At 38.2% G+C, this 13,258-nt stretch overlaps 1 protein-coding gene across 1 annotated transcript; it reads left to right on the top strand.

The window, feature by feature from the left end:
• The first annotated feature begins 919 nt into the window (after positions 1–919).
• LOC121408711 (heparan sulfate 2-O-sulfotransferase 1-like) lies at positions 920–11,276 on the top strand. Its single transcript, XM_041600316.1, has 8 exons — positions 920–1,272; positions 1,859–1,980; positions 2,481–2,609; positions 3,622–3,704; positions 7,845–7,968; positions 8,678–8,769; positions 9,804–9,973; positions 10,517–11,276. Exons 1-8 carry the CDS (start codon positions 1,146–1,148, stop codon positions 10,669–10,671), a joined length of 1,002 nt encoding a protein of 333 aa, XP_041456250.1. The 5' UTR covers positions 920–1,145; the 3' UTR covers positions 10,672–11,276.
• Positions 11,277–13,258: the final 1,982 nt, after the last annotated feature.

Below are 13,258 nucleotides of genomic sequence, written 5' to 3'. Positions count from 1 at the left end.
TTTACATCCGATTTTGATGAAATTTTCAGTGTTACGCTTGTTGAATTTTCTCCGTTTATTCAAATCAAGTTTTTGTTGGGGTGGACTTGTCCTTTAAGAAAACAGAACATTCGAAGCCGAGTAATGCAAGTTCCGAGCACTTGTGTTTATGGTTTGTTGTTATGCAATAGCCCAGGTGCGTTGCTATGTCAATGTATAATGCACCTTTTGTTAGACATATTTGAAGCACCTGGTTAGCAATTGTCATCAAAAGCAACAATCAAATCGAATCGGTCTCTATCAATAGCCATGTAATTCTAGTTTGAATGGAGGCTTTTTATCTGTTTATGGACCGTCACTGGGACTTATGGCGCAGTCGCATTTCCCCTACGGCGACTCGAAAACAGCCGTTTCAACATTTCGTGTACCAGCTCAATATAGGTGGTTTGAAATAAAAATGAATAAACGGCTGTTTTTGACTCGCCGTACAACCACCTTTGGGGGAAATGTGACTGCGCCATTACTGACGATAAGAATCGAGTTTGCATACATAAGCTGTTGCTTTGTGTGGCAAGGCATGTTGTCAAGATTGGAATGTATTATCACACGGTTCTTTTATCAGACTCGTTAATGACATTGCTGTTCATCAGTTTTATGGCGTTCTCTGATCGATCAACTAGTGTGATCATAATAATAAGGGGCGGCATCGGGGCCTTTCCATGCGGGATGGGGGCAAGGTCCTCCCTAAAAGTGACTTAATTTCTTTGCTCAGAACTCTCATTATCATACTCTCTTTCCCCCTTATCTTCCTGTTTCCTTCCTCCTTTCTTATGTATTCCTCTCTTCCTCGTTTTGCTAATTGAAATATAATTTGGTCGCCTCCCCCCCCCCCCCCCCTCGCTGTACCACCACCCCTGATCATGGTCATTCAGTCGTAGTAGCGCGAGGCCTTGATATAACCAGTTCGCCCTTGCCCTTTCCTTACTTATTCCTCTTTTCTATTACGTGTCAAACAATCAAGAGGCTTGATGAATGATTTTGATTTCACTCAGTCGACTACAGCCCTGATTTTCTTCAAGAAAACGAACGCAGACAGTGACAACTGATCAAAGATCGCTGGGTGATAACTTCACACTAATATCATAAGAGATTCCTGTACTTAGAAAATGGCAAGATGTCTGTCTCCATACTTTGCGATTGCGTTCCTTTTCGGGGCATTTGTGAACTATTTCATGGCCTTAGATCTTGGATTCTTTGCACCAGTAGATGTTCTTGAAGAGAGACATGTGAGAGGTATGAAATTATCAGTCTTGCAATTGATTCCCTGGGGGCATTCCCCTTTAAAATTGTTATTTTGTTTTCTTTCGTGTCATTTCGAAATCTTAGTATAAAGCATTTCTAAACAAGACATACTTGATATAATTATTTGAAACGTATTGGTGTTTTCTACGCATTGATGACATCAGCCTGAAATAACACAATCCCATCCATGACTTGTCATCTTTTCAGGATAAGACCAACAGCACAACAAGATGTTTATGAATGGAGAGAAATAAGAAGCAAAGCACTGGAAATTTCTTTTAAACAGATATAGGCTTACCGTATTTCGCAGGTGTGTGTGTGTGTGTGTGTGTGTGCGGCACCTATGCCCGTGAGCAAGGCATTTAATATACAATGCTCTTTTATCTTGCTTTCAAATAAATGGAAATGCTAATATGCATTAATGGTAACTTGCTGTGAACTTGTTTTAAAAAAAAGTGTGTGTGTGTATGTGGGAGGATAGATGTATGTCTGCGCGCGTGCGTATAGTGTGCGTTTGTCTTTCAAATGACGGTGAAAACATTGGAAATAATTATTTCACCCTGAATGTTATCTACAGATGTGAACCCAGGCACTGACCGGATGAAAGCGACAATGAATGTGACTTTGATCAAACCCACCTTGAAATCTAAAAAGTCTAGTTGGACGGGTCCAAGATACGGCCAAACTGTGAAAGGAATGGTAAGTTCCATTAATGACAGGCAGTGTTAGGTTTTCAATTGCAACAGGGCTATTCGTGGCGTGGTTCAAGATATGATTTTTTTCTTTAAAAATTATACAATTTTTGCAAGAGATATTTGCACAAGCATAATTCAATGAAATGTTCTAAGAAGTGTGGACGTTTTGGGTCAGGTTTTCTTTTTTTTAAAGCGCTTATAATTGTGAAAATAGCTCTTATCCTGTACTCAACAAGTTTTTTGTCTGTTCTTCGCTCACTGTGCTCACTCTTAGTATACAATTATACAAGTTTTTTTGTAAAGAAAAAATATTCAGCAAATTATAGGCCTACTTAAGATATGCTGATTATGTAATATGAAGCAAAGTTGTCATTTTTCATCTGTCGTTACCCTCTCTCACATACAAGCCTCCGAGGTCTCCTGAAGACCTCAATATTTGCTCCAGAATCGCGCCTGTTTTAACAACTTCATTTTCACTAGCATTTTATTCCTTTTCTTCCTCAGAAACACGTAATAATAATGAATGATATACCCCGCACTGCCGGTCGATTGCTGTATAAAGCTGCCCTAGGTGCATTTGAATATAACTGGACAACCGTGGCTGATCATCTCGTACAGATTGAAAAACAAAAGGTGACATTTTCTTTTATTACTTGCCCTCTTCCAAATATGATTTTTAACCATGTTTGTATGAAATCTAAATTTTGTGAGAATTCTGACGAAAAGTATGGCCTATTTTTTCATGTGATGGATATTATCTATTCAAAGGGATACATCTAGCAGACGTCGGTGTTGAAGGCTAGATGGCGAACAAAATAAAGGTTTAATCGACGGAGACCGATTCGGACTTCCTGATCCGCCATAGCTGACCGTTACCATTAAAGATCTTTGAACATCAAACTTGATACACGAATATCATGTTACGTAGATATTACACCCAAACACATAAAGCACTTTTTGTGGTCATTTTATTTATGAAATTCAGACCTGAAGAGGGGCAATCACTTTCTCACTTTGAGTAGTCATTAAGAAAAACATTATGTCCCTACATATAACAATGATAAGTGCCAGGAAATATATTTGGTGTATATATAAAGGCTTGGTCACACCGCCCGAGCGTTGTTGGAGCGGTCGTGGATCGGAGAGAAAAAAAAATCATCACTGCTCGCTACCGTTCACCATTTTCGATTTCGATTGTTTTTTTTCGATTTTTCCCTCCAAGTTTGTGAGCGAAATTCGACCCTCTCTCCCTACCGCTCCACGACCGCTCCAACAACGCTCGGGTGGTGTGACCAGGCCTTTAACTGGAAAACGGCATGTTTTAGCACAATCGGATTATAATAAACAGACGATACGAGCACCAGGAATGATGAACATATAGGTCATAGGCTCTAAGCAAATTATGTTTCATAAAGTTATGAAAAAAATATTTGTTATGAAATTTAATTTCACATATATAGAACAATATAACAAAATGTAATAATATACAACATTTTTTCTTCTCCCACCAAGTTTCTCTTTCTTTCTCCGCTCTCTGTTTCTCCCTTTTCCCTTTTTTGCCAGCGGATAGGGGGGGGCATATGCCCCTCCCCCCGATAGTTACCCCACTGACTGATCCCTGTGATTAATTTTTTTCATTTTTAAGAAAAATATCGAAGAAGTTGAGAAGTTGAAACCACCGACTCTAGTGCACGGGCACACGAGCTTTCACCCTTACACTGATGTTTGGTAAGATTTTGTATTTGCCCTTTACCGTTCAATGGCTGGTTGTGGGGTTCAAAATAAGGGAAGTCCTTTCCCTATACGAAAATGTTTTCTTATCGTGACTCCCTAACGTCACGAATTGGAAAATGTTATTTCACTTTTGACATTTTGTTAATGTGCAGATTCTGATCAAAATTTTGACCATACTGCGATGATCAGTGCGAGTCCGAGGAATCGTTCGTATTTGTCACTGATTTCGATCAGAAAGATTATAGTCCGGGGGCTGGGGGGCTGATCGGGTACAAAAGGTTTGATGGTCCCAACATGTTGGCATGATATCAGTGGTCAAGAAAATATGTTGCTGCCGGGTCATATCCTGTACGGAAGGCCCAGAGGACCCCATTTTGTCGGCCATCTTGGATTTTTCATGAAAATCAATTATTTTCATATTTTCGCACAAACAAATGAAAAATATTAAATAAATACGCATTTCACAATGATTTAGATAGTATAAATCGATTGCAATCGTTTTCTGGACAGTCCGGTTAATATTTTTTTGATAAATATAAGAATTTATGCCCAAATTTCCATGTTTGTAGGCAAAAATTTACATGTGCATTAATATCTTTCTGTTTTGTCATTAATGTCAACAACTAATGCAAAATATCAGCATTCTTCACGAAAGAGAATATATTAACGAGAACATTGATATGCTTCATGACAGTATTAATGTCTTAACTTGCTTAGATATAGGAGAAATACCCCCAAATGTATTCCCCGATATTGCGATAAAATGACACCAAAAAAGCAACCTCCGTCACTAGTCACACTAATTCGCTACTAGACTCAATCGGTCTTGCCTCGCCTTTGTTTGCGTGACTAGCACGCATTAATGCATGTAATTAGCGTCGCGTTAGAAAAGTGTATATTACATAATTTATATGGGTATGAGGGCAAAAGGCGTTTTTTACATATTAAAGCAACTTTTATGTTAATGAAACCTCTTGGTAAAGTTAGAGGAGGCATTGCTCTGCATGTCGCCAGCAATTACATTCGGGCACCTTAAAACATAGTCCCGCAAGAGCCTGTCGAAGGTACCCCCACCCTTATCCGAAGCTTGACTATTAAAATATCTTGCCTTTTGGAGCCCTCAATGTGGCAAAATGATGCTTCGGATAGGTAAAAAACAACATTTATTTTCTTGAAATCACTTAGAGACGGAAGAATAGGCCTTTCTCTATCAGCTAAATTTAAGGAAGTGAGAACACAGCAAAGCCTAACCTCTCAGAGGGCTGCCCCAATGCACCCAGCCCCTTTTTCGTATTATGCCCATTTCTTGAAAAATTCGACATTTTGGAGCCACATTGATGAAAAAAGTGATTCTACTATGTAGTGAAGCCACTTTTATTGTTTTAAACCACTTGGAGACAAAAATGTAGAGATTCGTCTATTTGCTGCATATAAAGAATTGCTGGAAAATTAAAGCCACCCCCGTCAGTGGGTTGCCGAAGACACCATCCCCTTTTTCCGTATTTTGCAAATTTATCGAAAAATCTGCAAATTTGGAGCCCTCACTGAGGCTAAAGGGTGTTTCTGCTAAAAAGTAATCCATTTCATTGTCTTAAAACCACATGCAGACGAAAGAGTTGCCTTTCATCTATCAGTTATTTATAAAGAAGTGCTGGTACAGCAAAGCCTACCCCCGTCAGGGGCTCCTGAAATTACCCACCCCTTGTGTATTAGATTACCTTTTTATTAGAAAATCTGCGAATTTGGAACCCACATTGAGGCAAAAAGTTGTTTCTCATATATAGGAAACCACTTTCGTTGTCTTAACACCACTTGGATAAAAAAGTAGTATTTTTTTCTATCTGCTTCATAATTATAACAAAATGGTGGCACATCGAAGCCTACCCCCTCAGGGGGCTGTTGAATTCCCCCGCCCCCTTTCCGTATTTTGCCAATTTGAAGCCACTGAAGAGGGTAGGCGTCGATGTACCAGCTTTTTATATGTAGCTGATATATTTATATATATGTATAAGCCTTCTTTTGCATTTCCAGGTGGTTTAAAAAATAAAAGTGACTTTATCATTAAATCAGAAACGCCCTTTGTCACAATGGTGACTCGAAAATGACAATTTTTTTTTTTAATAATTCGACAAAATGGACAAACAGGATGGGGTGACTTAATATTCGGCAGCCCCTGAAGAGGGTAGGCGTTGATGTGCCAGCACTTCTTTATTTAAAAAGCCTACTCATTTATCCCCAAGCCCAGGGGAGTTAAAATAATAAAAGTGGTTTTACTTCATAGCAGAAATACCCTTTTTGCATCGATGGGGCTAATCACTGTGAATTTTCCAAAAAAGAGGGAAAATAGGCAAAAAGGTGGGGTGACTTCAGCAGCCCCTGAATTGAGTAGCTGTGATATGCCAGCATGTTTTGTGCATGTAGCTGATAGAAGAAAGCCTATTCTTTCAACTTTAAGTTGCTTTAAAAAAAATTGGCTTCATTATATAGCAGAAAAGCTATTTTGCCTGATCGAAGGGTCAGAAACTGCGAATTATTCAATAAACCGATAAAGTGGGAAAATAGGCAAGAGGGTGGGGGGATTCGGCAGCCTCTGACGGGGGTAGGCTTCTGTGTGCGAGCACTTCTTCAAATAAAGTTGATGGAGAAAATCCTACCTTTTTGTCTCCCATGAGTTACAAAACAATAAAAGTGACTTTCTGCAAAGCAGAAACGCCGTTTGTCTCCATGGTCTCAATGAGGCTCCAAAATGGCGAACTTTCCTAGAAATGGGCAATATACAAAATAGAGGTTGGGTGACTTTTCCCTTGCCCTGAGGGGGTAAGGCTTCGATGTGCCAGCACTTCGTTATAATGTAGCAGATAGAGAAAATACAACCTTTTTTGCATCCAAGTGGTGTTTAGACAATGAAAGTGATTTGCTATATAGGAGAAACATCTTTTTGCCTCAATGTGGGCTCCAAATTCGCAGATTTTCTAATTAAAAGGTAATCTAAGAGAAAAGGGGTGGGTAATTTCAGGAGCCCCTGACGGGGGTAGGCTTCGATGTGCCAGCACTTCTTTATAAATAACTGATAGATGAAAGGCAACTCTTTCGTCTCCATGTGGTTTTAAGACAATGAAATGGATTGGCTTTTTAGCAGAAACACCCTTTAGCCTCAGTGAGGGCTCCAAATTTGCAGATTTTTCGATAAATTTGCAAAATACGGAAAAAGGGGATGGTGTCTTCGGCAACCCACTGACGGGGATGGCTTCAATTTTCCAGCAATTCTTTATATGCAGCAGATAGACGAATCTCTACATTTTTGTCTCCAAGTGGTTTAAAACAATAAGTGGCTTCACTACATAGTAGAAACACTTTTTTCATCAATGTGGCTCCAAAATGTCGAATTTTCCAAGAAATAAAATGTCGAATTTTCCAAGAAATGGGCATAATACGAAAAGGGGCTAGGTGCCTTGGGGCAGCCCCCTAAGGGGTTAGGCTTTGCTGTGCCCTCACTTCTTTAAATGTAGCTGATAGAGAAAGGCCTACTCTTACGTCTCTAAGTGATTTCAAGAAAATAGATGTTTTTTTACCTATCCGAAGCATCATTTTGTCACGTTGAGGGCTCCAAAAGGCAAGATATTTTAATTGTCAAGCTTCGGATAAGGGTGGGGTACCTTCGACAGGCTCTTGCGGGACTATGTTTTAAGGTGCCCGAATGTAATTGCTGGCGACATGCAGAGCAATGCCTCCTCTAACTTTCCAAGAGGTTTCATTAATGAAAGTTGCTTTCATGTGTAAAAAACGCCTTTTGCCCTCATACCCATATATGTAATATACACTTTTCTAACGCGACGCTTTTTCTGATTACATGCTTTTATGCGTGCTAGTCACACCAACAAAGGCGAGGCAAGACCGATTTGAGTCTATTGTACTCTTTTGAAAGGCAAGCCTGCGAGCGCATTTTTACTCGTCTTCACCATTATTCCTCTTCGTCCTGTACCTCCTCAACATTATCACCATTGACACATTCACAGTTGTAGGAGGGATCTTCTACAACCCCCCCCCCCCCCTCATCATCCAATTTTTTAGGGCCTGACAATAAAGAATTGTTTGCACATAGCATGTTTCAAGTCGTGTTCTTTTTTTATCAAGGGAAAATCCACCGATCTACATCAACTTCGTACGGGAGCCCGTGGCTCGTATGGAATCAAGTTTTTACTATGAAAGATTCGGCGATTATGCTCAAGATCCATCTATTCACCATAATGACAACATGGTACGATGACAGTTTTCTTTCATCTTTTTTTTCCCAGGGGTGGTGCCAGTGTATTAGATAGGGCGCCAAACTGAAACTAAATTGAAGGAACCCTGTTGGCTTGTTTATAAATGTCGAAAGTATTATAGGGGTAGAATATAGCGTTACGTGAACACGATCTCTTTTTACGCTCTTCTTTCTTGTTCTTTTTTATTCCTCTTCTTACCTATATGTCCTATATTTCAAAATTAAAAAATCATAAAGGATGCAATCTATATACAACTGAATAATAAAGGTATAATGTGCCAGCTTTCATTATGTTTCTCTTACAGAATGATAACATATCCATATATTACTGTATTCTGGATAATTAGAGGATAGGATAATATAACATAGTCTCGCAAAAGGGCCAGGAAAAATATACAAAAAAAGATGGGGACATTAATTGAAAAGGGCTACATAAAAACGATTCGTGCAGAGTCGCGGCGACATCTTCAGAGCAGCTGGGACATAATCGTGCAAAACGCCTATTGATTTCATCCATACTTGTGGTTGGCTATCCATGATTTTTGTAATCTGATAGTTCAGTGACGTCAATATAATATATACATATAAATATCTAATTTACATGTTAGGACGTTTTAGAGTAATCTAATATCTGCCTATGATCATGATGATGAGAATTTGAAAATTAATTGAAACGGTCTTGGTATTTTTCTCCTTGTTTAAGACTCTCGAAATGTGTGTAAAGAAAGGTTTGGTCTGGTGCGGTCCGTGGTGGAATTGGCACATACTTTTCTGTGGTTACGACTCAAAATGCGAGTAAGTATAATTATGAAGAGGAAGAGACCTACCGAAAACATGGAAATACGTCATGTCATAATTTGAGATACTACACGACGAAAATAACTAAGGCAGGTCGAGAGGATTATGTATTGTACATGTATTTTGTTTTTAAGAGATGTGACATTTAAATTAATTTGAATTCAATGAATTTTGAAAGAAATTGGCCTTTCTTGGAAACAGTAGCATACATGAGGTGAAAGCAATAAAGGAACAGTGCCAGTAATCCAATAAATTGCAATAATCGGTTGTCGTATCGGGAACAATATTTTAACGGGCAGGGCCGCTATCACAAGGACCATTTTTCAAGATGACCAATATAAGTACCTCCTGATCCTTTGTTCGAAATAAATAAATTAGGAAGGTGGTTACTACAGTCTTAAAGAAATTTTATAAATGAGATGCGCTTTTTATGATGCGAGATGAGGATCGCTATTCATAATTCACCATGAAATGATTAGTATCAAGGACCACTATTCATAACCAGAATCATCATAACACTAGGGACGGGTCATGAATTATGACACACATTATGGAATGTCACCAACCATAAGCACCAGCATTTAAAAAGCAATCAAAATCATTAAGTCATAATCAACAAAGATTGTTACAATACCGTATTTTTTTTTAAAGTCAGAACTACATACCATCTAACAGTCTAATGAATAAACTTCCCGTTATCTTAAGAATTTTAAACTTAAATATCCATGCATAATAGCGTATCATTAACGACTCCACCTTTCTCGTCCAATCAGCCCACCCCCATTTATTATATATTAGGGGTCAACGTTCAATAAAGCTATTCGCTTTTTTACCCCCGTAGTCCATATAAATTGTTTTCCTTGCTACTCATGCTTTATGTAATGTTTTATGTCATTTCCTTTTTCTGTAACCACATGTAATTTTCTTTAGTTATTCATAGTCCAAGAAGATAGGCAAATCATTCCGGATAAATGGCAATATTCAACATGGTGCTGGAATAATTACGACATTAATATGTGTTATTCATACAGAACGGATCACGAATGGTCCCTCGAAAAGGCCAAGAAAAACATTGACAAGTACTACACTTTCGTAGGAATAACTGAAGAATTAGAGACTTCTCTTCAAATTATTGAACTACTCGTGCCGGATTTATTGGGTGGACTGTTCAAAGCTTACAAAGACTTGAATGACGATGGCAGTAAGTTTGACTTCAGATTCAATCATTAATATGGGTTACCAACCGATGACGGATCCAGGGATGACAATCCAGGAAATTGTACAATAAAAGGAAAAAGAGTAATCACTAACGAATCACTAATTTCTCCTGTCGTGGGGGGGGCAATATATTTTTTACATCCTATTTTTTCTCCTTCCCGGATCCGCCACTGTTAAAACGAAAAACCTTATTTTTATGTCGATGTATACATTTGTGTATGGCCGTGGTGATGTGACAAAGAATCGGGAAAAGAGGGTAATAACCCATCTTCCTGTGGAAAAATAAATGAGATTTTAAAATGAAGAATATACCGCTTTTAAAAATAACCGAAGAAAAATATATTTTTCCTGAACTTTATCACAGTAAAGATTTCAAATACATGAGTCCTGCCTTCAATGCATTACACCCTTATAAAATTGTTGTGTCTAATTTAACCCAGTCTGTCAAGAAAATGCATCCTGATTTCTTTCTTTTTTTAATCGGAGTGTCCATTACCATATTTTATATCCCCCTTCTTTCTATTAGTTAATTGGAATGATTTATTTCGGACGAGGAACAAGAAAAGGCTGTCTCATCGACTGGAGAATAAAGCACGTGAAATCATGAAAGACGATGTCGAACTATACGATTATGCCTACGATAAGTTCAATCAGCTCAAGGTTAGATTTGGACTGGAATAAACTCGACACCGTACTGGATTGATGAGGAGGATACATTCCCACAGCATATCGGCTAGCCTTTTGTGTATCTTGACGAAAGCCATAAACTAATATGCAATTCTTGTTGACTTTGACAACTGTGCCCCTTAAAGCATGATTTTTTTTCTGTTTTTTATTAAGTTAGCTAAAGTTAGGGTGCAGGATAAAGAATGAAATAATAGTATCATTTTTCTGCAATTTCTATCAAAGTGTTGTACTTTTTTAATTAAAGGGTCTTTCTTTTTGCTCGCTCGCAGGTTTTTAGCTTGCCTTGTATGCCAGATCCGGGGTCTGACTCCCTCACTTTTGGGCGCATTACGCTACTGCCTTTGCTTGAATTCAATTGTTCATTTTTTTAATATATGTCTCAATGTTTTGTGTCATTATTTTTTAAAATTATCGATTATTATGAGGTATAGACAAACTTCCAAGAATTTTGTTTTGATTTTGATTGTTTTTATATAACAATGGAAGAATATTGTACGCAAACACGTCAGTATCTATAAAAATGTCTTTTCGATGTAACGCACTAATGTTTTGATCGATGCTACTGTGGTTGACTACACAGGCAATAAACTGTCAGTAATCAAACAAATTAATGTATCATTCTGTGAACATAATTGTGTGTCTGTGAATAGGAGAGAAAATGGTCAAGACTAGCTAAAGATGGGAAACAAATTCTACAAAAGGTTTTTTTCCATAGCATGACCCCCACTTTCCTGACACCTGTTTCCCTACTTTTTTGGACAGGCAGTTTATATCATTATTTGTTTGGCTTCATTACTAATGTAGGGCACATGTATATAATAGTGTATTTCCACGTATCCCCTTGTTAGGTGCTCAAGGCCCTCTTATTCCACTGCTGATGCGCTAGGCTACTGAATTTAGAGCTCACAGCTTTTGGAGGAATTACTCCATGCCGGTACCCATTTACCTCACTTGCATTGATTTCAGCATATTTTCTCGCTGACGAAAATTACGCCATGGTTGGGATTTATGAATATTTATCACTGTCTATGTAAATGCATTTTTTTCCATGTTTCCGTGTTTTCGAATTCCATTCTGTGACGGAAATATATGCTTTTGATATTCATGAAACATCTAACACTTCTTTGCTCGTGGAAGTCTTTCATCGCGCTATAAATACAATATTATTTTCAAAGTCATTAAAAAATCTCATTTATGCAGAATAATTTTTAAATAAGCAAGATTAGTGATCTCTGAAGTATGCATGTTTATCCAGGGATGTTGAAATGTTAAGGAAGTGACCTGTCTTTGTTAATTTGGACTACCGATTTGGGGGGAGGTTATTTGGGGTAACAGTTAAAAACTTGTTTGTTTGTTTAATGTGTAAATGTGACGCGTAACAAATTGAGCGATCGCTAGCAGGCTGTATATACCCAGGCGAAGATCGCCCGCCGGACTGGTCTGTTCATGCGGCGATAGAGCATGCACAGTGATGAATATTCAAAACAGCCAATCACATGATATGATAACGCTGTATATAAAGTAAAAGTGAATGTGAAAATGGGGTGTGAGAAAAGGGGATCAGGGGCACCGCAGGGGTGTCAGAAAAGCTGGGGTCAGGTTATGGAAACAACTTGGAGGAATCAAATGAAGGTATGGTGAAGCATGGTATCTCTGGCGTACAAATGGGGGACTTTGGGCATATAATTATGAACCCCTCTAAATTTTCACGACCAAAAACAAGGGAGAAAGTGGAAAAGGGTAATGATTGTTGTCACAGAATTATATTTTTGCACTAAATAGCTATTTTTCAGCATTTTCCGAAATTTGTCAAAAATATTCAATTTCTCGCCCCCTCAAAATTTTTGGTTTATTACGCTACTGAAAGGTATAGCAGGTCACCAGGTTCAATTGGCGTTCAGGGTAGCAAAGTTGTTTTTTTATTGTAATGTTCTGTTCAATTTACAGGAGAGCGAAAACAGTGTGCCAATATTCTATTTTTTTAAATTGTTTTGTGGCGTATAGGAAACGTAATTCGACAACCTTTTTAAAAGGAGATTCGATGAAAAATTGCCATGCTCATTGGAAAATAGGATGTTGTAATGACCTGGCAGAAGAAAACAACTTTGTTGAAAATTCGGGGCAGGATAAGCAGCCACCCCCCCCCCCAAAAAAAAAAATGAATGGATGAAATAAAATCCCAACACCAGTAGGCCAGGTTTTGGTGAAGATAAACATTTCGAGAGGGCATGGAGAATGAATGTGTGTGTGTGTGTGTGTGTGCGGTGTATGTGCGGGTGTGTTTTGTTGTCGAGCGTACACAATGGGAGCGTCAGGGGGCCAATGTCCCTACTTTGCAATTGGATTGAAGAAAACATATATTAAAAAAAAACATGATGAAAATAAAGCAAAGAAGCAAGAAAATAAAAGAAAAATTACGGACAAAAGGTGTATGAGTCATTCAGTTTGACCACCCCTTATTCTTTATCAGTGCTTCTTTTTAAAAGCTCATGTCATTCAAACATAGAATCTATTTGACACAAATCTTCATTATTTTTATCAATTTATGTTTATGTGCTCCCTGGGGTTCACAATAAAATTC

Source organism: Lytechinus variegatus, chromosome 2 (genome assembly GCF_018143015.1).
Source record: "Lytechinus variegatus isolate NC3 chromosome 2, Lvar_3.0, whole genome shotgun sequence".
NCBI lineage: Eukaryota > Metazoa > Echinodermata > Echinoidea > Temnopleuroida > Toxopneustidae > Lytechinus > Lytechinus variegatus.
Note: the sequence above shows the minus strand (reverse complement) of the source record. Positions and strands in the feature narration are given on the sequence as shown.